Source organism: Periplaneta americana, chromosome 11 (genome assembly GCF_040183065.1).
Source record: "Periplaneta americana isolate PAMFEO1 chromosome 11, P.americana_PAMFEO1_priV1, whole genome shotgun sequence".
In the NCBI taxonomy this organism is placed as follows: domain Eukaryota; kingdom Metazoa; phylum Arthropoda; class Insecta; order Blattodea; family Blattidae; genus Periplaneta; species Periplaneta americana.
In genome coordinates this window covers 159,427,522-159,450,253 of record NC_091127.1, presented here as the reverse complement: position 1 = coordinate 159,450,253, position 22,732 = coordinate 159,427,522, and the positions used below count along the sequence as shown (strand labels likewise).

The 22,732-nt window shown below is 37.2% G+C and overlaps 2 protein-coding genes across 2 annotated transcripts in view; one reads left to right on the top strand and one right to left on the bottom strand.

Annotated features, from left to right (window-relative positions):
* LOC138709498 (juvenile hormone esterase-like) overlaps positions 1-13,024 on the bottom strand; it is a 37,927-nt gene extending 24,903 nt beyond the window's left edge. The window contains exons 1-3 of the mRNA XM_069840306.1: positions 12,723-13,024; positions 5,962-6,105; positions 4,088-4,244 (exon numbers count right to left, since the gene is read on the bottom strand). Coding sequence (XP_069696407.1) covers positions 4,088-4,244; positions 5,962-6,105; positions 12,723-12,896 — 475 coding nt within the window. The 5' untranslated portion in view covers positions 12,897-13,024. The remainder of the gene's footprint in view (positions 1-4,087; positions 4,245-5,961; positions 6,106-12,722) is intronic.
* Positions 13,025-17,477: 4,453 nt separating this feature from the next.
* Positions 17,478-22,732, top strand: part of LOC138709497 (esterase FE4-like) — a 52,182-nt gene continuing 46,927 nt past the window's right edge. Inside the window, exon 1 of the mRNA XM_069840305.1 lies at positions 17,478-17,625. The gene's annotated coding sequence lies outside the window, so the exon portion shown is untranslated. The remainder of the gene's footprint in view (positions 17,626-22,732) is intronic.

The following is a 22,732-nucleotide window of genomic DNA, read 5'->3' as shown; positions in this document are numbered from 1 at the left end:
AAAGGCATAAAATTACAAAATATGAAGTTGAAACGATTTTAATGCATATTCTTGATGAATACTGAGTAATGTAGTATACATGTAACATACCTCCAGCACACACTTGCTTAGAAAATTAATTCAACAACAATGAATAGACATCTTTGTTAAACAATCATTCGAAATCTTTGCGCGAAGTGTAGTCGGTACAATGTATAATGAGTTACCTACTAAGTTGCAACTTAAACATTTTCCCCCTTTACTTGATCATCTGCTTAAATTTAGTAATTTTTCTAGCTGTTATGTTCACTTCACTACAGGCAACACTTCCTTAAATTCGCGCTTGTTACAGATAAATTGTCCACACCTGTGGAGTAACGGTTAGCGTGTCTGGCCGCAAAACCAGGTGGCCCGTGTTTGATTCCCGATCGGGACAGATAACCTGGCTGGGGTTTTTTCCGGGTTTTCCCTCAGGCCAATATGAGCAAATGCTGGGTAACTTTCGGTACTGGACCCCGGACTCATTTCACCGGCATTATCACCTTCATCTCGTTCAGACGCTAAATAACCTAAGATGTTGATAAAGCGTCGTAAAATAACCTACTAAAATAAAAATAAATACAGATAAATACAATACTCCGCCTATTTCGTACAATGCTTTTGAGTCTAAAGAAAGTACAATGTAGTCTGTTGTTGTAACGAGAATGCAAGCCCCTGCATATCGGTAAGACATCATGTCAAAAAACGTTCACGTCTGAGTATTTCTGACAAAGTAAATATTATTCAATGCTTTGAAAAACGCGCAAATATTAAGGATAAGCTTATTGCTCGAGAGTTTAAGGTAATATTTAGGCCTACTTCTTTCTTTACTTATTTCTATATATATTTTTATTTATTCGCTTCTTTCTTTATTTCTTAGTCGGTCTGGGTAGCGTAGTCGGTATAGCGCTGGCCTTCTGTGCTCGAGGTTGCGGGTTCGATCCCGGCTCAGGTCGATGACATTTAAGTGTGCTTAAATGTGACAGGCCCATGTCAGTAGATTTACTGACATGTAAAAGAACTCCAGTGGGACAAAATTCCGGCACACCGGCGATGCTGATATAACCTCGGCAGTTGCGAGCGTCGTTACATAAACCATAATTTAATTTTTTCTTCATTTCTTTATTTGTTTCATTCTTTATTCCTTTATTTATTCCTTCATTTATTTATTTTATTCTTTCTTTATTCTTTTCTTTCTTTTTTATTAATTTATGCATTTATTTATTCATTTTTATATTTATTTATTTATTTATTTATTATTGTATTTTATAGACATATATATTCTAGGAAATAAACTTAATTTGTATTAACGTTGTATCAGATTCACTTTTGATAATGAATTAACAACTCTTAAATACTCATTCCCATATGATTGATTTTTTTACTGTTCATGATGCTTGCCGATTGCAGGGGACTTCCTCCGCGTGTTATGTCTAATGTAAACATACGGTACTGGGAATTCAATCAATGGCTTTCCCAAAACACGTTATGAAATACGATGAAAGAGTAATGGAACGGAGAAAAATTCTCTCCGGCGCCGGGATTTGAACCCGGGTTTTCAGCTCTACGTGCTGATGCTTTATCCACTAAGCCACACCGGATACAACTCCGACGCCGGTTAGAATCGTCTCAGATTAAGCTCCAACTCTTGGGTTCCCTCTAGTGGCCGCCCTCTGCACTACGTCATAGATGTCTATGAACGCAGGACCGAAGCCCACACATGTGCTGAGGTGCACTCGATATGAGTGACTAGTTGGCCGGGATCCGACGGAATAAGCGCCGTCTTAAATCATTAAGTGATTTACGCATATCATATATATTATTTTAATGTACCGAAGTACATATGATATTTCCATGCAGATATTCTGCGTCATCATACGATGAAAGAGTAATGGAACGGAGATCCCGGCCAACTAGTCACTCATATCGAGTGCACCTCAGCACATGTGTGGGCTTCGGTCCTGCGTTCATAGACATCTATGACGTAGTGCAGAGGGCGGCCACTAGAGGGAACCCAAGAGTTGGAGCTTAATCTGAGACGATTCTAACCGGCGTCGGAGTTGTATCCGGTGTGGCTTAGTGGATAAAGCATCAGCACGTAGAGCTGAAAACCCGGGTTCAAATCCCGGCGCCGGAGAGAATTTTTCTCCGTTCCATTACTCTTTCATCGTATGATGACGCAGAATATCTGCATGGAAATATCATATGTACTTCGGTACATTAAAATAATATATACGTTATGAAATGTTTCATATAAAGCAATTTTTATATGGAGAAGGAAGCAAGAAACGAGCAAAATTGTATTAAGCTTTTCTGTTTGAATTGCGGTATCTAAAAAAATAACCATCTGAAATTAATGTCATTACTTATACTGTCTTCGCGCTACGAGTTGGCGCGGGGAGTAGATAGGCGGGACGGGGGAACTTTACGCTACACTCTGACCTGAAAATTTCGTCCACTTACTTGACTACACTGGAACGGAGTCAGACATAAAAGATTCCGCATCTTCGGTGCTGTCGCTATGACTATCATTATCACATTTTTCAAAATTTCTGGAGCATGATCTGTCCATGATAATCGTCTGTTTATGTTCCAGCCGTGTATATTAATTCGAATCTCAACAAAGCCATTAGCCCCACCGCCCCCATCCTGATGAACAACAATGAGTGTTCTGGACACATTTATGGTAGTCAAAACTCCCGTAACATTTTTATCGTGCCAGAACTTGGGAAACGTTAAATTGGTAGGCCTATCTATCCGCATTTCGTCCAGATACAAAATCGGTTTTTCCATTTTCCTAAGCTTTCTTATTTGCTGTAGATATCTTCACGTATTCTAATTTACAGTGTTTTCCTCATTTTTTTTTTGCTGCACACTTCTTCCACCTGAAATCCTTTTTCTTCAGTATGCGTCTTAATGTTGTCTTTCATTTCAAATAAATTTTCTCTTGTAAAAGGGTAGACGTTTGTTGCAGCTTGGTACTATTTTTTTACTTGTTATTTAACGACACTGTAATAACTACTAGCTTCTTCAGTGTCGATTGAATTGATGATGGCGAGATAGTATTTGGCGAAATGAAACCAAGGATTCGCCATACATTACCTGACATTCGCCTTCCGCTTGGCAAAACCTCGGAAAAACCCAACCAGGTAGTCAGCGCAAAAGGGAATCGAACTCACTCCCGAGCACAACTGCAGATCAGCAGGCAAACGCGGTACCTCCTGAGCTACGCCGGTGGCCCTCTTTCTTTTTCAAATAAAAATTCTCAATTATATCTTTTTTGTCAATCTCCCGACGAAGTCATCTACATTTGCGTTTCGGTAGTCTGGACGTTTACATTTTTTTTCTCCCTCAGGTGTCGACAACGCAATTTCTTCTGTGCAGTCTTTCATTTCATTCCTTATACGCTGTATTGTTCTTGTGGATAGATTAGATTACTTTTCTGCCTTTGCTGTAGGTTTCGTAAGAGGAATGCAAAGGCACTGTTGTTCTTTTTCTTCATCACAGAATTATTTTGCACTTTTAATAATATTCCTTTCTTCGCTATAGATTGTAAATCCTTGTTTCCTCTTTGTCGACATATTTACAATAAACAAAAAACTGCTATAAACCTAAATAACAGTACACAATAACATAAATTCTATTAACTATATTATTATCAACACTATTAACATGGAAAGCAAAGGATAACTAAAGCAATACAAGATTTGTGGTATACTGAAAACAATTGTCTTATTGAAGCTAATAAAACACTATAGTAAAAACCCCACTATTATTATCACAAAGTCGCAAAGACTCATAGACACGTGTAGTAGATGTTTGTGAAACAGGAATATTGCAGTGAACAGCGCGGTGCGCATGCGCGACTGTTTCCCCTCCGCCCCGTCTAAGTGCTTCAGCCGCCTTCTCCTGGCGTGACAACAGTAGTTCACCCTGCATATACAGAATGCCACACTGTGAAGCATTGGCTCAAGTCACTGCTGCCCATCGATAATATTACCGGAATTTCTTACTCTTGATTGAACTTATAGGCCTATTTCTTAACTAAAAGTATTTATTCTATACTTACCCAGTGCTCCAAGACGGTAATTAATAGAGACCAACACAACGTCCTTATCTAAGAGATATTGAGGTCCAAACTGGTCAATGCCTCCAGATCCGGATAGCCAGCCTCCTCCATGAATCCAGAACATGACATCCAGGTCACTGCTGCCAGTACCTGGCTCCTGTTGGAAATGACATGTCAGTGAAGTGTCTGAAGTGACAGTAGCAAATCGTAAGATCAAAACCAATCGGTGCAAAAGCAGTTGGTGAATTGTGTTTCAGATTATACGAGGCGTGTCCATAAAGTAACTTTCCCACTCGTCCCACAGCTAGCAAACCATATGTTGCGCGAAGCGACTGCTGTACGTGATAGAGTAATGTCCTGGCACGGCGCATGCGCTAGCGGAACTTCCCGAGTGCTCTCAATAGCTTCGTTGCATTGGTTGAAGATGGACGTTCCTACTCCAGCTCCCGCCGCGTGTGGAGTGCGATCAGTGATAAAGTTTTTGAATGCACAGGGCATAGCGCCGATTGAAATTGATCGTCAGCTGTGCCAGGTCTATGGGCAAGCAGATGGTGCGTTGCTGCGCAAGATCGTCTGTGATGATGGTTGGCCTCCCACTGCGCTCTCGTCATGCACATTTTGGCGTCCTGCTGAAAATTGTCTACAGCAGCAACGCACCATAAATAAATAAATAAATAAATAAATAAATAAATAAATAAATAAATAAATAAATGAATGAATGAATGAGCGAGCAAGCAAGCAAGCCAAGCAAGCAAGCAAAGCAAAGCAAAGCAAAGCAAAGCAAGCCAATCAAGCAAGCAAGCCAAGCAAGCCAAGCAAGCCAAGCAAGCAAGCAAAGCAAGCCAAGCAAGCAAGCCAAGCAAAGCAAGCAAGCAAGCAAGCCAAGCAAGCAAGCCAAGCAAGCAAAGCAAAGCCAAGCAAGCCAAGCAAGCAAGCAAGCAAGCAAAGCAAAGCAAAGCAAGCAAGCAAGCAAAGCAAAGCAAAGCAAAGCCAATCAAGCAAGCAAGCCAAGCAAGCAAAGCAAGCCAAGCAAGCAAGCAAAGCAAGCGAAGCAAAGCAAGCAAGCCAAGCAAGCAAAGCAAAGCAAGCCAAGCAAGCCAAGCAAGCAAGCAAAGCAAAGCAAAGCAAAGCAAAGCAAAGCAAAGCAAAGCAAAGCAAAGCCAAGCAAGCAAGCCAAGCAAGCAAATCAAGGCAAGGCAAGGCAAGGCAAGGCCAAGCCAAGCCAAGCCAAGCCAAGCCAAGCCAAGCAAATTTAAAAAAGTAGAGCGAATATCTAGAGAAAATTCTGTTTTCACCTTCGAAAGACAGTATCGAGTATCAGCTGAAAGGAAGGCAAATTTGGCAATGTAGAAAGAAGTGGTGGAATATTGGACCGAAACAGGCCATGTTACATAAGCAGTGAAGACCAAGAATATGTTGATGTTAAAATTCATGTTTTACAATTTTGGTACTGATTATGGTAATCTGAGTAAAATGTCAGTTATATTTGTTGTACATCAAATTCCACAATATGTACTAGTTACTGTATGCCAAGACACTACAATAAAAACAACAGATTAGTAGGAAGGGTATCTGATTGCATTTACTTATCACAATTAATGCTAAACATTTTAAATTTTCTTTTGGCCGGTCCCACGCTCAATCTTTTAATTAACAGTAATAAATATTGGAGCGCTTTGGTCCAGGGTCAGCATATCACAAGACCACCTTCAAACTCTATAGAAAAGACATGAATTTCCACCTCTGTACTGAGAATTGAACCCGGGTCCGCTGGATTCATAGCTCTTAAAATTGTTATTGACATTGGATTGTTAGGAGTAGCTATGGAAAGGAAGAATGAACATTTCATACATAACGAATTCCTCGATACTCACTTGAGGTGTGTAGACATTAAGGTAGAGGCAGTCTTCCTGTCCTTTTATGTCGGCTTCTGGATTGAAGAAATCCCCCTGTACACATTCTGAGCCATCCTTAGTAGCATCTAGCGTTCCATTCCAAGGTTCTGGTAGTTGTGGCGGCTGTAACAAGGTAATGCAAACATTTATATTTCGGCGTTGAAGATTATCGAGAATTTGTATATACCACTAAGAATTCCGTAATTATTTATCCTAGTCATAGGTATTACAAAGGATTTGATTCATCAGGAATTTTTAAAATCATAATCATATGAGTAATTACCTTATTTACTCGCGTATAACTCGCTCTCGCATATATTTTGCACCCTATTTTCTGAGTGAGAAATTACAGAAAAAATCCCCGCATATATCTTGCATTAATTTCCATCAGGAATTTTTAAAATCATAATCATATGAATAATTACCTTATTTACTCGCGTATAACTCGCTCTCGCATATATTTTGCATCCTATTATCTGAGTGAGAAATTACAGAAAAAATTCCGCATATATCTCGCATTAATTTCGTGGCAGGCGGATTTATAATAAGTACAATCGATTGAAGTTTAAAATTCATGAGTTATACTAGTGACAGACTACAGTCGCTAATCGCGATTAGCATTATCGCGATTATTCCAATCGCGATTACCGAAAATGTGTTGAAGCTTGGTCCCGTCTGGTCAACAGCTAAATTACCATAGAGGAAATAATTTTCTCTGTGTACATAGTTATATTGTTATATGTTTGTTTACCTCCTGGACAACATCTAAAATTCTTCCCTTGTTTTGATGTTTGTTCATTGTTTTTCCTATTTCTTTGTTGTATGTTTCTTGCAGCTTGATATGGAAATTTATTTGTTAACATTTTTACATGTTTTAAAATCTAAACTGATACAATTTATGCCATTACTATTATTTTGGAAAGAGATTTTATAACCTATAACATTTATATAGATTTATATTATTTTGTAATAAAAGATATTTTTAAAACGATCCCTAACCTCAACGATAGCGTCGTAATGGAGATTGAAATTTAAAATATGAAAAAGAAATCAGTTCCAGTTTGTAATCCATTATTTATTGAAATGAAACATCTTTCAGCAGACTTCTATTGCCCTCCATATATGAATAATTCGTCTGCCATCTGTTAATATATTTCTTTTTATTGCGTATTTCTACTATAGTTCCCTTCACAGAAATATAATTTTTGAAATGCAGAGGTTTCATTCCTTCATATCGTTTGTAAAGCTTTCATGCGTAACATTCAAACAGCTGCATCTGCACACCCATTGAAAATTAGACACACATTTATGTGAACGTTTTTACTTAGAATAGTAAATACTTACTTACTGGCTTTTAAGGAACCCGGACGTTCATTGCCGCCCTCACATAAGCCCACCATTAGTCCCTATCTTGAGGAAGATTAATCCATTCTCTATCATCATATCCCACCTCCCTCAAATCCATTTTAATATTATCGTCCCATCTACGTCTCGGCCTTCCTAAAGGTCTTTTTCCCTCCGGCCTTCCAACTAACACTCGCCCATACGTGCTACATGCCCTGCCCATCTCAAACGTCTGGATTTAATGTTCCTAATTATGTCAGGTGAAGAATACAATGCGTGCAGTTCTGCGTTGTGTAACTTTCTCCATTCTTCTGTAACTTCATCCCTCTTTTCCTAAGAACCTTATTCTCAAAGACCCTTAATCTCTGTTCCTCTCTCAAAGTGAGAGTCCAAGTTTCACAACCATAAAGAACAACCGGTAATATAACTGTTTTATAAATTCTAACTTTCAGATTTTTCGACAGCAGACTGGATGATAAAAGTTTCTCAACCGAATAATAACAGACATTTCCCATATTTATTCTGTGTTTAATTTCCTCCCGAGTATCATTTATATTTGTTACTGTCGGTCCCAGATATTTGAACTTCTCCACCTCTTCAAAAGATAAATTTACAATTTTTATATTTCCATTTCGTACAATATTCTCGTCACGAGACATAATCATATACTTTGTCTTTTCGGGATTTACTTCCAAACCTATCTCTTTACTTGCTTCCAGTAAAATTCCCGTGTTTTCCGTAATCGTTTGTGGATTTTCTCGTAACATATTCACGTCATCCGCTTAGACAAGCAGCTGATGTAACGCGTTCAATTCCAAACCCTCTCTGTTATCCTGGACTTTCCTAATGGCATACTTTAGAGCAAACTTAAAAAGTAAAGGTGATAGTGCATCTCCTTGCTTTAGCCCACAGTGAAATGGAAACGCATCTGACAGAAACTGACCTATACGGACTCTGCTGTATGTTTCACTGAGACACATTTTAATTAATGGAACTAGTTTCTTGGGAATACTAAATTCAATAAGAATATCATATAAAACTTAGAATAGTAAATAATTTCTTAAAATACAGTTTGTCTTATATTAGGTGATTAGATTTTTGCACTGCAGTGAACGATTATCATTAATATTGCTACTACTACTACTACTACTACTACTACTACTACTACTACTACTACTACTACTACTACTACTACTACTACTACTACTACTACTGTAGCGCAAACATTTTATTTTTCCACGCCTGCGGCAGTACACAGGGCAATGAGTGTGGAAAGATAAAATGTATGCATTGTAGTACTAATTATTTGCTTGGATTTTTCGAGGTTTTACCAATAACAAGGCAAATGTCAGGTAATCTCATGACGAATTCTCCGGCTCATCTCGCCAAGTGCAAATTCCAACGACACTAGATAACCTCTAAGTTGATACAGTGTCGTCGAATAACTAATAAGAATACTGTGAGGACTAAACCATTGTGTTTAAACGAATGTATTGGTCAGGCCCCACTTGTAATCGTAGGAGAGCGAGAATGATGCAATAGTTTCCCTATGACTAAAAATGACCTTGAACACGTGATGGTCAATGTCCAGTTGCAGCATCTGTTTTCCGTTTCCATTCCTCGAAACGTAATATGTTAGAGTCATTATACTGGAATAAAATTGTGTAATCAAATTCAATGGCTATGAGGAAGTGGGTTTCTTTTAAATGACTCATCTTGTTGTAACCTACTTATTATGTAGCAATTACAATAATTAATAAGTATTAATGAAAGATTTTCCTACATCATGCTGTTGCTGCAGCTTGCAGACATAGAAGTGATTGCCGATTATCCTTACTGTGACCGGGTCAAACCTGCAAGTTTTCATTGAAAAATTCGTAGGACACTTGTGGTGGGCAAGTTGAAATTTTCTCGGAGTTCTCCCGTTTCCTCACGTTAAGCATAAACAGAATTCCTTACGATCTCTCTTCCAATTATTATTTCACAGCCTTTCCCTATCGCGCGCCGGCTGACAACGCGCGGGGTCGCAACCTGGATCCTCAGCGAACAGTAGCGTAGTCAGCTGTTGTGTCAGTTTAGGTATATACTGGACCAGTCTGGATATTGGATTCTAGAATGCTCCTTATTTTCGCTGCCCACGCTGTGATGGTGGTGGTAGTGATAGTAGTAGTAGTAGTAGCAGTAGCAGCAGGTAATAAACATAGCACATGTACTCCTTACGACATGACATGGGAATTATACCGAACAAGAGAAGAGGAAGCAGAGAAGCAATGTGGCTGCAGCAACCTATTTTCAAAGACGTAACTTATGTCATGGAAACTTACCAACATAGAGAGAAAATAATAAACCGGAAATGTAGAATGCGAACGAAGCAGTTGCTTCTTGCGATATGGAAATATTAGCAGAAAATTTAAATAGATAGATAGATAGATAGATAGATAGATAGATAGATAGATAGATAGATAGATAGATAGATAGATAGATAGATAGATAGATAGATAGATAGATAGATAGATAGATAGATAGATAGATAGATAGATAGATAGATAGATAGATAGATAGATAGATAGATAGATAGATAGATAGATAGATAGATAGATAGATAGATAGATAGATAGATAGATAGATAGATAGATAGATAGATAAGCGAGTGAGTAAATGAGTAAATAAATGAGTGAGTGAGTTAGTAAATGAACGAGTGAGCAAATGAGTGAGTAAATAAGTGAGTGAGTAAATGAACGAGTGAGTGAGTAAATGAGTGAGGGAGTAAATAAACGAGTGAGTGAATGAGTAAGTGAGTGAATGAGTAAGTGAGTGAATGAGTGAGTGGATGGATGAATGAGTGAACGAATAAGTGAGTAACTAAGTAAATAAGCAAGTAAGTAACTATGCACATAAATAAATGAGTGAGTAAGCAAGTAAATAAATGAGTAAGTAAATGAGTGAGAGTGAATAAAGTGAGGGAGTGAATAAGTCAATAACTAAGTAAATAAATATGTAAGTAAATAATGAAGTGTGTAAGTAAATAAGTAAGGAAGTAAGTAAATAAGTAAGGAAGTAAGTAAATAAGTAAGCAAGTAACTAAGTAAATAAGTAAGGAAGTAAGTAAATAAGTAAGCAAGTAATTAAGTAAATAAGTAAGCAAGTAACTAAGTACCGGTACCTAACTAAGTAAATAAGTCAATAAATAAATAATTAAAGAAACGAGTAAGTAGATAAGTAATTAAATAAGCAAGTAAGTAAATAAGTAAATCTATACTAATAATAAATCAGTAGCCGAAATTTTTCTGGTAATTTTCGATTTTCCAAAAATAATTGGTCCTAACATATATAATTAACCACCCTGAAACCGAAAATCGCATTTTTGAAATTTTTGTTTGTATGTCTGTCTGTATGTTTGTTACCTTTTCACGCGATAATGGCTCATCCGATTTATATGAAAATTGGAATACAAATTAAGTTCGTTGTAACTTAGATTTTGGGCTATATGGCATTCAAAATACTTTATTTAAAAGAGGGGTTATAAGGGGGCCTGAATTAAATAAATCGAAATATCTCGCTTATTATTCATTTTTGTGAAAAATGTTACATAACAAAAGTTTCTTCAAAAATGATTTCCGATAAGTTTTATTCTTTACAAAATTTTGATAGGACTGATATTTAATGAGATAAACGAGTTTTAAAATTAAAATAACGCCATCTAAGACGGTGCAATGAATTAAGAACAAATGACTTCGTCTATAAGGGGCCTTGGACAACAACAATCGAAACAGGGGCCTTGGACATCAACAATCGAAAGCTATTAAACATAGCCTACAGAGAATGTTTCTGTGTTTGTATGAAGTAGTATCAGAAGCTAAATTAACCGATTTGTATAATTAATTATTATTTCACCATTGGAAAGTGTAGTTTCTCTAGATGGACATAATGCTATAATGTTATTACAGTAACGTCTGAGTAAATCGAGGACAGGTAAGATTAAAATAGCTTCTTATGCACAGATACCAAAATTTGATAGGCTATTTTGTACATTCGTTTTCTGTATTTCTTAAAATAATATTTATGTACACTCATTTTAATCTCAGAGAATTAACGAACAACGAGAGTGTATTGATTTAGTATGCAGTAATAGTACGTTATCTTAGCAATCCATTATTTTATAATTCAAATTTTAACTATGCTCAATTGAGTCGTGTTAAAATACATAAAATATATATGCAATAAATGCAATGCAAAAAAAAAAATTGGGTAATGAGCGAAGCAGATTATCTTGCGCTGTTGTAAAAGTTGTTCCCTGGATCAAACGTCCTATTTATATTTATTTCTAACAGGTGCAGCGGAGCGCACGGGTACGGCTAATATATAAATAAATGAGTAAATAAATAACATAATAAATAAATAGGCACATAAATGAATAAATAAATAAAATAATTAAATAACTGAGTGAGTGAATAAATGAGTGAGCAAATGAGTGCATGGATGAATGAGTGAGCGCATAAGTGAGTAAATAAGTATGTAAGTAATTAATTAAATAATAAATGAGTGAGTAAGCAAGTAAATAAATGAGTGAGAGTGAATAAGGTGAGGGAGTAAGTAAGTCAATAACTAAATAAATAAATATGTAAGTAAATAAGAAAGTGTGTAAGTAAATAATTATGTAAGTAAATAAGTAAGGAAGTAACTAAATAAGTAAGCAAGTAACTAAGTAAGAAACTAAGTGAATAAATAAACAAGTAACTAAATACATAACTAAGTAAATGAGTCAGTAAATAAATAAGTACGGTAATTAAAGAAAGAAGTAAGTAGATAAGCAATTAAATAAGCAAGTAAATAAGTAAGTAAATATATAAATAAATGAGTAAATAAATAAATAAATAAATAAATAAATAAATAAATAAATAAATAAATAAATAAATAAATAAATGAGTGAGTGAGTGATTAAGCAGGCAAAAAAATTAAGAAATAAAGAATTTCAAATTTTTATGAAATACAGGACACCTGGCAACCCTACACATAAGACAATGTAGGATATCGCATTTACTACGGACAAACATACATAGGCCTACGTACACTAGGAGAGATTTATACTTGCGATCGTGAAACTTTCGTTAGAAATTCTTAACCTATACGTGAAAGTACCGGTAGTGCATTTGAAATATGAAGTGGGACGCCTACCTGTATTCTAACAACACACTATATTCTTTATTTTATTATATTGAGCTTGCATGTGCTGTATTGTGAGTGAGATGTGATCCAGATTATTATTTGACTATTACGTTCACTGTTCTTTCAGGCGCTATACTGCCTTAAACATTAATAAATCTTTATTTCCATAATTTGCAACTCGTAATACTGAAGTGAAATGACTCGATTGGCTAATGTTTCTTTGTACTTACGCGAAATCGTAGCTCACCTACAGGCGGCTTAGCATAAGGAATTCCTTGAAAAGCGAAAATCTCTCGTCCTTTTCGTGACGTCAGTCGATGACCTCGCAGCCGTCCTTGCTTGAGAACGATTATATCATCAGCCTGGACCGCAGCGGCGATGACCAACACAAATGCGATCAGCATTCTCGCACGAAGTTGACCAGAAGCTCTCGCACCAGACTTAGCACTGCGAGATGCTTTGTCTGTCCACACGTTTTAATCTGTTATCGACGTCATGAAAAGAAAGTCAGACTCGTAGAGCAAGCTTCTTACAGAATGTGTGTGTGATGCCGAGGCCGTGGATCCTCCGGCTCCCACCAAGGGATTTCCCCGTTTGGAGAGCTTGCCTCACGTCACTAGAGTATTCCTATTCTGCAAAAGTCTTTCCTTATACCGGTTTGATCTCACAATTAATATTTGAATATTCGTGCTGTTTGAGATTTTTAGTTCCTGCACCGTGCCATAGTGCAGAAACACCCAACGTTAGGAAGTCACGCATCAACTTCATTATGAGGGAAGACAAAGAGGGAATCGTCATGTTAACAAGCCTATACATGGCTTCGAAACATTCATACTTCTACATGGTGCATACCGGAAAACACCGTACCATCTTGAGCACTGTGAAAATCTTAACCTCGTTTGTCCTTCGGTATGATATATGATATCTTAGAAATGCGGCAGCTCCTGATTACGACTAAACTTAACCTCGTTGTTTACCACTGTGTATTTTCTTTTTCCATTAGACATGACAAAATAATGTGTTAACGTTCTATTTATACTTCACGGTCTTACTAGTAAAACCAGACGTTTGACTATCTTATACAGGGACATCATTTTATTTTTACTAACATTTCTAATATTAACCTGGGTATACCTTTTGATCAACGGTTGAAAACAGTAAACACCGTTTGCTACTCCCTTCCACGACTGGAGTTCGGTGATACTGGCGTAATATACAGTACAAACAAATCACTTTACTAGGTATAGGAGGGAAGAAAAGTAGTTCATCCATTTACGTAAACTAGGAAATATCGCGATTTTGAGTTTGATAATTTTCATTAGGTTTTTGTTTAATCAAAATACAGTACAGTATTAACAATGTGTTCTTACTCAAGAACTGAGCTGTCCATGCGAACGTAGGTATTTATTATCCAGTGTATATTATACTTTGTATAGCACATTAGCGTACAATATAGAGAATGAAGTTAAATCACATGACAGTTAATTACTTAACGAGGCCCTTTTATTTAAGTTATTTCAAACAGTTGTATAATATTACGTAGACGTCCAATTCCTAACAGAAATTAATGTTTTCAGAAAAGAGCTAAGAGAGCCCAGCCACTAGCCTTTAAAGAGAGGCGAATAGAAGCTGGTGAGGGAAACCGGGATGCGACGTAGGCAAATGGACGACAGTACCTGTGCGAAAATGATTCAATATTGAAAGCTCTTTCGTCACTGGAAAACGCGAACATATTTTTGGAACGTACTCTTTACTGTGACCGTGGCACTACTATGACTGTATATGCGGTCTTGGATCTATGTGGAGGACGGTTGAACTCCATTAGTAGAAGGGGTGGGAGTGAAGTACATTAAAAAACTCAGGTACAATAAAAATTGAAGTAAAAATAAAATGATATCCCTGTACTTGCACAGTAAATAGCTCGTTTATAAGTTGTGTTAATTCCTGACTAATAATGTCGTGTATAACAATGCAATTATTACACAGCTACGTCATAGTTTCGTCATTTTGTTAAAAAGGGTATTACTCGACCAAGGCTAGTGGAGTCCTGCAGCCCGGAGCCGTGGCGCTACTGCTCCTGTGTTCGTAATATCGCATCGCGATAGTTCACATTACGTCCGTGGCTCCACTCGCCTTGGTCGAGTAATAACAGAATAACTGAGCTTTTCTATTTCATCTGATAGTGTGTACCAGTTTTCCATGTTATGAAATGGCAATATAAAATGAGAACAACCACCAGAGCCATAGGCGGAGTTATGGAGGGGCATTGGGGCATCGCCCCCCCCCCAAACTTGTCTGAAGTATTGTTTTTTATTAACGTTAGAAAATAATGAATTCAAAAGATCTTTTTTGCTTTTGTTTATGATTAAGTTTATATGCTTAAATTGAGGAATTAATGTTTTCAGATCATGTGTCTGGACTATAATATTTATTTTAAATTTTTAAATGTATAAGAATTTCTATACCTCATTTGAGGAATGGAAGCACTGTAATGTTTCTTTTGTAACAGCCTGTACTCATGTGTTAGAAATCTGCATTGTTGTGCAGTATGTTATTCATATTTCTCCAAGTGGCGGCTTGAACACCTGCAGACTTCTAACACACGAGTACAGGATATTAGGCCTATATTACACTATCACATTATAAATATCACATTATAAATAAATAAATAAATAAATAAATAAATAAATAAATAAATAAATAAATAAATAAATAAATAAATAAATAAATAAATAAATCATAAACATTTCTGTGTCACAGAAGTTTGATAAAATATATATTATAAAATTTTTTACAGTGTAATGTAGCATCTTTGATCACATCTATCTGTGTCACAGATGTTTGATAAAATACATATTATAATTTTTTTTACAGTGTAATGTAGCATCTTTGATCACATCTATCTGTGACATAGTTCTGTGATAAAAGTTATGGTCATCATCATACCTTTGATAAAATCTTTGACTAAGAAGAAAGAAAATGACGGACATTAAATATATATGGTCTGTGTGACAAATGTGAAGGGCCATCAGCCACTTGGGATGCTGTGCTTAATGACATCTCATATCATATCATATCATATCATATCATATCATATCATATCATATCATATCATATCATATCATATCATATCATATCATATCATATCAAATATATCACATCACATCACATATCACATATCACATGATATATCATATGGTCTGTGAAACCACATGACTTTTAAAATCATAATTACTCGTATTATGAGTCACATGAAATATTACGTCATCCATCCTTAAATACCGAGTGTAGGATTTTACATCTTCACACTGAAGTTCTCTCAATAGAGTTTGATGGATTCATTTTCTATCTTTTCTCCCTGCCCAATCTCTAACCCATATACGTTTTTTTTTTTTTTAATTTTATTTCTTCTCCAGTATTAATGCAATAACCATTACTTCACTTACAGTTGCAATATGAATACAACTATCGTGGATTGATTGTTAGAACTGTGATGAAAGATGTGATAAAAGCTTTGATATAGTGTAATATACTCAAAATCTGACATTTGATCATATATATATATATTTGATCAAAATGTTATCATATTCTGTGACACAGAAATTTGATAGTGTAATATAGACAAACGAAACATTCCACAATGAGGTATAGAAATTCTTATATATTCAGAAATTATACTCCAGACATATACACGTATTATGATCTGAAGACATTAATTTGTTAATTTAAGCATAGAAACTTAATCTTAAAAAAAGCAAGAAAAATCTTTTGAATTCAATATTTTCTAACGTTAATAGAAAAAAAGAGTTGAGAGAAGTTTGGGGGGGGGGCAGTTCCCCCCATGTTCCCCATAACCCCGCCTATGCTTTCAAACAAGTACGGTTTCGGATCATCTGGCAAATTCCATTACCTGGCTCACTTTCGGTTCAGTTTACGTTAAATAATCAAAACTTTACTGGTATGCTCTTTTTATTTAAAAAGAAATACCGTGACGACGTTCCGGTTTAAGATTTCTTTCCAAGACGGCGTTCCGGTCCACTGCTAGAGGGCTCGTTATATTACGTCGAATTGAATTATGGAATTCGTCATTATCTGGCTCATTAGCATGATGCTGAACCCCATTACGACACGAAGGTCGTGAATCACGTGGCTGCCAGATAAGTCAACCCTACCGCGAGGAGTCGAGAGCTCGCGGCGAGAGAGATGTGGCGCAAGAAGCTGTGTGCGGGTGGTGGCGGGGCCTTGTTGCTGCTGGTGATCTGCATCGGTTTCATTGTCGTCGTGTATCTGGACACCGAGGGCGTGCATCTGGACAGTGAGGACCCCTCTGTGCTGGTAATCGCTAAGCAGGGCACCCTCAGGGGCCATCATGTCACCACGAGGAAGGGGCGCCAAATTCTGGCCTTCCAACGAATTCCGTACGCGAAGCCGCCAGTGGGAGAATTTCGGTTTAAGGTACGTCTCTATTTCTGTTTGTTTTTGGCCTTACAGCACTTACTCCGGAGATGGAAAGTAGCCCACTAATACTAGGCCTACTAATCGTAGTAATAGTAGTAATACTTCTCTCCGGATTTTTCGTCACAGCGGAGCTTTCGTCACAACAGTGCAAGTGTTTTGTCACTGCAGATTTCATGCCACAGGGCGATAATTCCGAGCAGTCCATTTCGCCATGCGCGAAAGTAATGCCATTAGTAGGGAGCGGATTTTTATGTGCTAAAAATTTAAATATATTTATTTTTTATGTGCTAAAAAGTACGAAAATATTTGCTAAAAATAAAAAAAAAATATATTTTTTAAATATGACAAAAATACCTTACTTTGCTTGAAAAAAATATATATTACTAAGTGCTCATCAACCATAATTGAGAGCTAGTAGTTGGCCAAAAATTGCAGTGAACAACAAAGGTCGTCTCCAAATTCTCCATCACAAATTCATGCCGATTATCTCTGAGTACGATCTGCATCGGTTTCATTGTCGTCGTGTATCTGGACAGTGAGGACCCCTCTGTGCTGGTGATCGCTAAGCAGGGCACCCTCAGGGGCTATCATGTCACCACGAGGAAGGGGCGCCAAATTCTGGCCTTCCAACGAATTCCGTACGCGAAGCCGCCAGTGGGAGAATTTCGGTTTAAGGTACGTCTCTATTTCTATTTGTTTTTGGGCTTACAGCACTTACTCCGGAGATGGAAAGTAGCCCACTAATACTAGGCCTGCTAATCGTAGTAATAGTAGTCGCGTCTTCAGGTTGCGGATAGAGGAGACGGCCTCCAGATATGGAAGGTAGCTGCGAATATATTGAATAAGCAGTCGTGGACAGCCGATAAGGGGTGGTCCTCCAGCTTGGGGGTTGGGCGAAGGGCTAACAACCCATCACCGTAAAAAACAGCTTGTTACGAATCCCTACAATAAGCCTCGGAATAGGACTGATTCTCTGGCACGACCACAGCAAAGGAATTCTCACTCTGAGAGAGGAACATAGGTTAAAGGTGTTTGAGCATAAGGTGCTTAGGAAAATATTTGGGGCTAAGCGGGATGAAGTTACAGGAGAATGGAGAAAGTTACACAACGCAGAACTGCACGCATTGTATTCTTCACCTGACATAATTAGGAACATTAAATCCAGACATTTGAGATGGGCAGGGCATGTAGCACGTATGGGCGAATCAAGAAATGCATATAGAGTGTTAGTTGGGAGACCAGAGGGAAAAAGAACTTTAGGGAGGCCGAGACGTAGATGGGAGGATAATATTAAAATGTATTTGAGGGAGGTGGGATATGATGATAGAGACTGGATTAATCTTGCACAGGATAGGGACCGATGGCGGGCTTATGTGAGGGCGGCAATGAACCTTCGGGTTCCTTAAAAGCCATTTGTAAGTAAGTAAGTAATACTTCTCTCCGGATTTTTCGTCACAGCGGAGCTTTCGTTACAGACTTTTGTCACAACAGTGCGAGTGTTTTGTCACTGCAGATTTCATGCCACAGGGCGATAATTCCGCGCAGTCCATTTCGCCATGCGCGAAAGTAATGTCATTACTAGGGAGCGGATTTTTATGTGCTAAAAAGTACGAAAATATTTGCTAATAATAAAAAAAAATATTTTTTTTTTTAAATATGACAAAAATACCTCACTTAGCTTGAAAAAAAATATATTACTAAGTGCTCACCAACCATACTTGAGAGCTAGTAGTTGGCCGAGAATTGCAGTGAACAACAAAGTTTATCTCCAAATTCTCCATCACAAATGTATGCCGATTATCTCTGAGCAATGACTTATACTGTGAAAACGATCTTTCCACATCACAGGACGTCAGACGTGTGTCCCAAACACAAACACCGTCAATTTCACCTACAGGCACACCCTCCAGTACTTAGCAACTTTACACATTTTTTTATATCCACTGTTTTTCCCAAACACATTCTGGAATTTGTTCCTTAGTGCTTGAACATGTGAACCTGGTAGCGAGTCTAGTTTAATTTCTACGGCACGCACCTCCCTGTTTCAGACAACAGGTTTTTGGATGTTTCGAGTTTTTTTATGGTGTCACACAAAAAGCTTAGATTTGCTAATAGGAAAGCCAAATCGTTTTTTAAGCAACCATCTTTCAGTATATCTTGAAGGATATCGATTGACGAAGCCCGGTAACAGGGAATCACAAGAAGATATATTGCCGTACTTGATAGACATTAGCGAGAGGCGGGAGATTTGTTTAAATTAAATAATGTTCATACCCGAGCTCTTATCTGTTGTGTTTCACAAACAAAGCGCGGAATGAAATCATCTTCAGCAACAATAAGCATTCCTAATTATGTGTTACAAGATCTCTCCTCCTTGTCCACGTTAATTTATTCTCTAATAATAACACTGATATGCTGCCTAGCAGTTCTCAGAACTTGAGGCGATACTATTACGAAAATGGATCACGGATACACCACACAGCGCTTAGAAACACGAAGCAACCAAGAATTATTAAAAAGATAACATACTTCTGAGCGATATAATTGATTTAGTTTTAAAATATTTAAAAGTTCTTGTAAAAATTATTTAAGTAAAAAACTCCGAGATTTATGTGTTTGTAGTATATTTCCTGAAAATATGTATTTACATAATTTTTTGTGAAAATATGTGTTTTTATGTGAAATAAAATTCGGGTTTTAAGCTTGAAACTTCATGTTCGGAATTTTTAATTTATTAATTATGTTTTATCACACGCAAAAATAATATTTAATTACATAGGAATCCGCTCCTTAGTCATTACTAAACCGCGGAACGTCATGCAATTGCATGTTTTTACTGATTTGGTATTAATAGTAAAAATGGATTTTTCCCGATCAAGAGTTTTACGTTCGAATGAAGGCAACTTATCTTGCATAAATGCATATTTGGAGGGTTTTCCCTTTAAAATACATAATATATTTTTTTATTCTGCATATGTAAATGCATATATTAACATATTTCCTAACAAATTGTGCAACAATATGCCTGAGTTAAATCCCAAATCTCTCCGCAGTGCATATGAAAAGAAGGCATATGTCATTTCTGATAGTGATTCGTCCGTCAAATGGGGACGTTAAGTTTGGCGACCCCCTTGGTGCTATTCGACAGGAGTAGACTACGTGCCGGCACCGGGTTTCCCCTTCTCCCTTCCTCACCTTATTCATCATTAGACTTCGTGGAATTGCCACGAAAATCGTAAGGTTTACTACCCACGCGGTTTAGACTGTATGAGAAGGGGATGTGTAACGGATGGAGTATGCCTCTGATATAAACACTGAGTAGTATACTGCGGTTACAATAAAACCTGTATCCTGCATTCAAGAAATATAATGACTGATCATTGAAGTAGGAAATGTCTAAACATGTAAATACACAATTATTTTATAGTGAGATATATTAACTCTTAAAATTTAATGTAAGATACTCACATCATCCTTGAATATGTACATTGCAGTAAAGAGTTACGTACATTTTGAGCGACTGCAAAGTGAACCTCCTCCGATGATCACTTAAAAAGTTTTTATATTGGAAAAATGTACATTCGACATCACACGATGTTATAGGTGCATATTTGAAGAACGGAAAGTCACTACTTTTTAGTACACCAACTTCAGACGTCTTGTAGTGACCTAATAGTACATAATTTATAATACGAAGTTGTGAATAGGCAGAATTTTTAGGAATAATGTTTCTCAACTTACATTTCACTTTTTCTGAAATTAGTGAATTGTTATTTTGGACAACGGTTTGTGATACTTTATCCACTATATTAAGGGCTTCTGAGAGTTGTAGTTTAGACGATTCTAACAGGTTAATGCTTTTGGACACGATTTTAAAATCAGAATCAATAAAATATCTTCCAATTGTTCAGAAGGCAATGATTTTACAGCTGCAACAGCGGAACTGTCTGTGCTATCCAATGCATCAATTACCTCCATTATTTTGCCGTAATGTTCTGAATAATAATTAACAGCATCCAACCACGTTCCCCAACGGGTCAAGACTGGCTGCGGGGGTAAGGGTATTCCAAGGGCAATTATTTGGAACAGCAACACTCTCATTGTAGTATGTTTGATGGAATTCTTGTCTGCACTGAACAAATGTTAAGCTTTGACTATTCCAACCACAGTAATGCAAAAACAAGTGCTTACATAGGTATACATTAGCTGTAGCTGCTCCATCTATTTGGACCGGTCACATCTCTTAACATGAACTGCTTATACTACGAGACCGGGAGGTCGCCTACCTCCTCTATACTACCGTACATCGGCAACCTGATTGCATGCTGCGTGTGGCAATTCAACGAAGTCTATTCATCATCTTCCTCACCCATTCCCTACACCAGAGGTTCCCAACCCGTGTGTCGCGCAGTCCCATGGAGTGTGTCGCGAAATTTTGGAGTTGAAAAATAAATGTTAAGCCATCCAGAAAGTCTCTTTACAACGCATTTTTTGTATTTAAAACGAAGTCTTTGATATAGTATATTTTAATTTGAGACAGTCTTTACTAATGAAACGTGAACACCTGCAACAATGCTCGGTTTAATTTTTCTGCCTGGCGATAATTCGAATAAAAGTGAACACTGCAACAATGCTTAATAATTCGTTTACTCTTCCCACTTAGTGATAAACATAATTTAGAATCGTCGGAATATATTGGTCAGTTTCAGTATATATGTGTGAGGAGGTGATGGTGCGACTATTTTATCACCAGTGTTTTATTTAGATTCTGACATGGCCAAATTTTTAATTCGAAAAACACAATCTGAATCCAGTTCTGGGTTAGATGACAGCAGTGCTAGTTCAAATAATTTGAACGAAAATTATATTCTAGGTTCACAAAAACGCACTGCGTTTCGTAAATATAGTGACGGATACTTTCTATGTGCTTTTACATGGCGTGGATATGAATAGCCTATAAATAAAATCCCGAGTGTCTTATATGCAGAAATGTTTAGTCAATTCAGTCGATGGTGCCGAATAAACTAAAAATACATTTAGAACTGCAGTTATCAACGTCATACTTGTGTGAATCAGCATTTTCTACCATAAAATAGTGAAATCTAAACAAAGGAACAGACTCCTGCATCTTGAAAATGATTTATAAGTTGACAAATCGAACTGAAACCCTGACCGAGTTACTACGTGAGCGCTGGCTGTCTTGGGGAGGAGCAAGTGAGAAAGCACGGGGGAAGGGAGAGAGCACTATGCACTATGTACTTGCAGGTCCACTCACAGTTTGTCAAACCTGCTAACGAAAGCATTAAAAGGCTGACTAGTTGCCTGCAATGCTAGCATAATGGAACCTTCCTAGCCGACAGTCAAGGCAAAAATGAAGAATCCGTTATTGTGGTAATACTGGAGAGTGGTTCTTCTATTGGTCGCGATGCCCACACACACTCTCTCAGATATTTACGTGGTGATTGGTGACTGAATGACGAGGAGCGAGGGAGGGAGAAGAAAGAAAGAGGGCGATTCCAGAAGTTGGCGTGTTTTACGGGGTTTCACTTGAAGTTGTCAAACTATACTTGTTGGTCTGTCAACCACAGACAAACTCTGTGCAATCCACAAAGCGCAGACTTCACATCAATTCAAATTGGTGACTTTTCAAAAACGATAATAAAAATCTTTAATCGGACATCCAGCATAGTTACCATACGGTACCTTTGTTTTTTTCTAATGTCACATAAGTTGCTGCTTGCTTTTAGAATTGTCGATTGCGTAATAACATCGACATATCTAC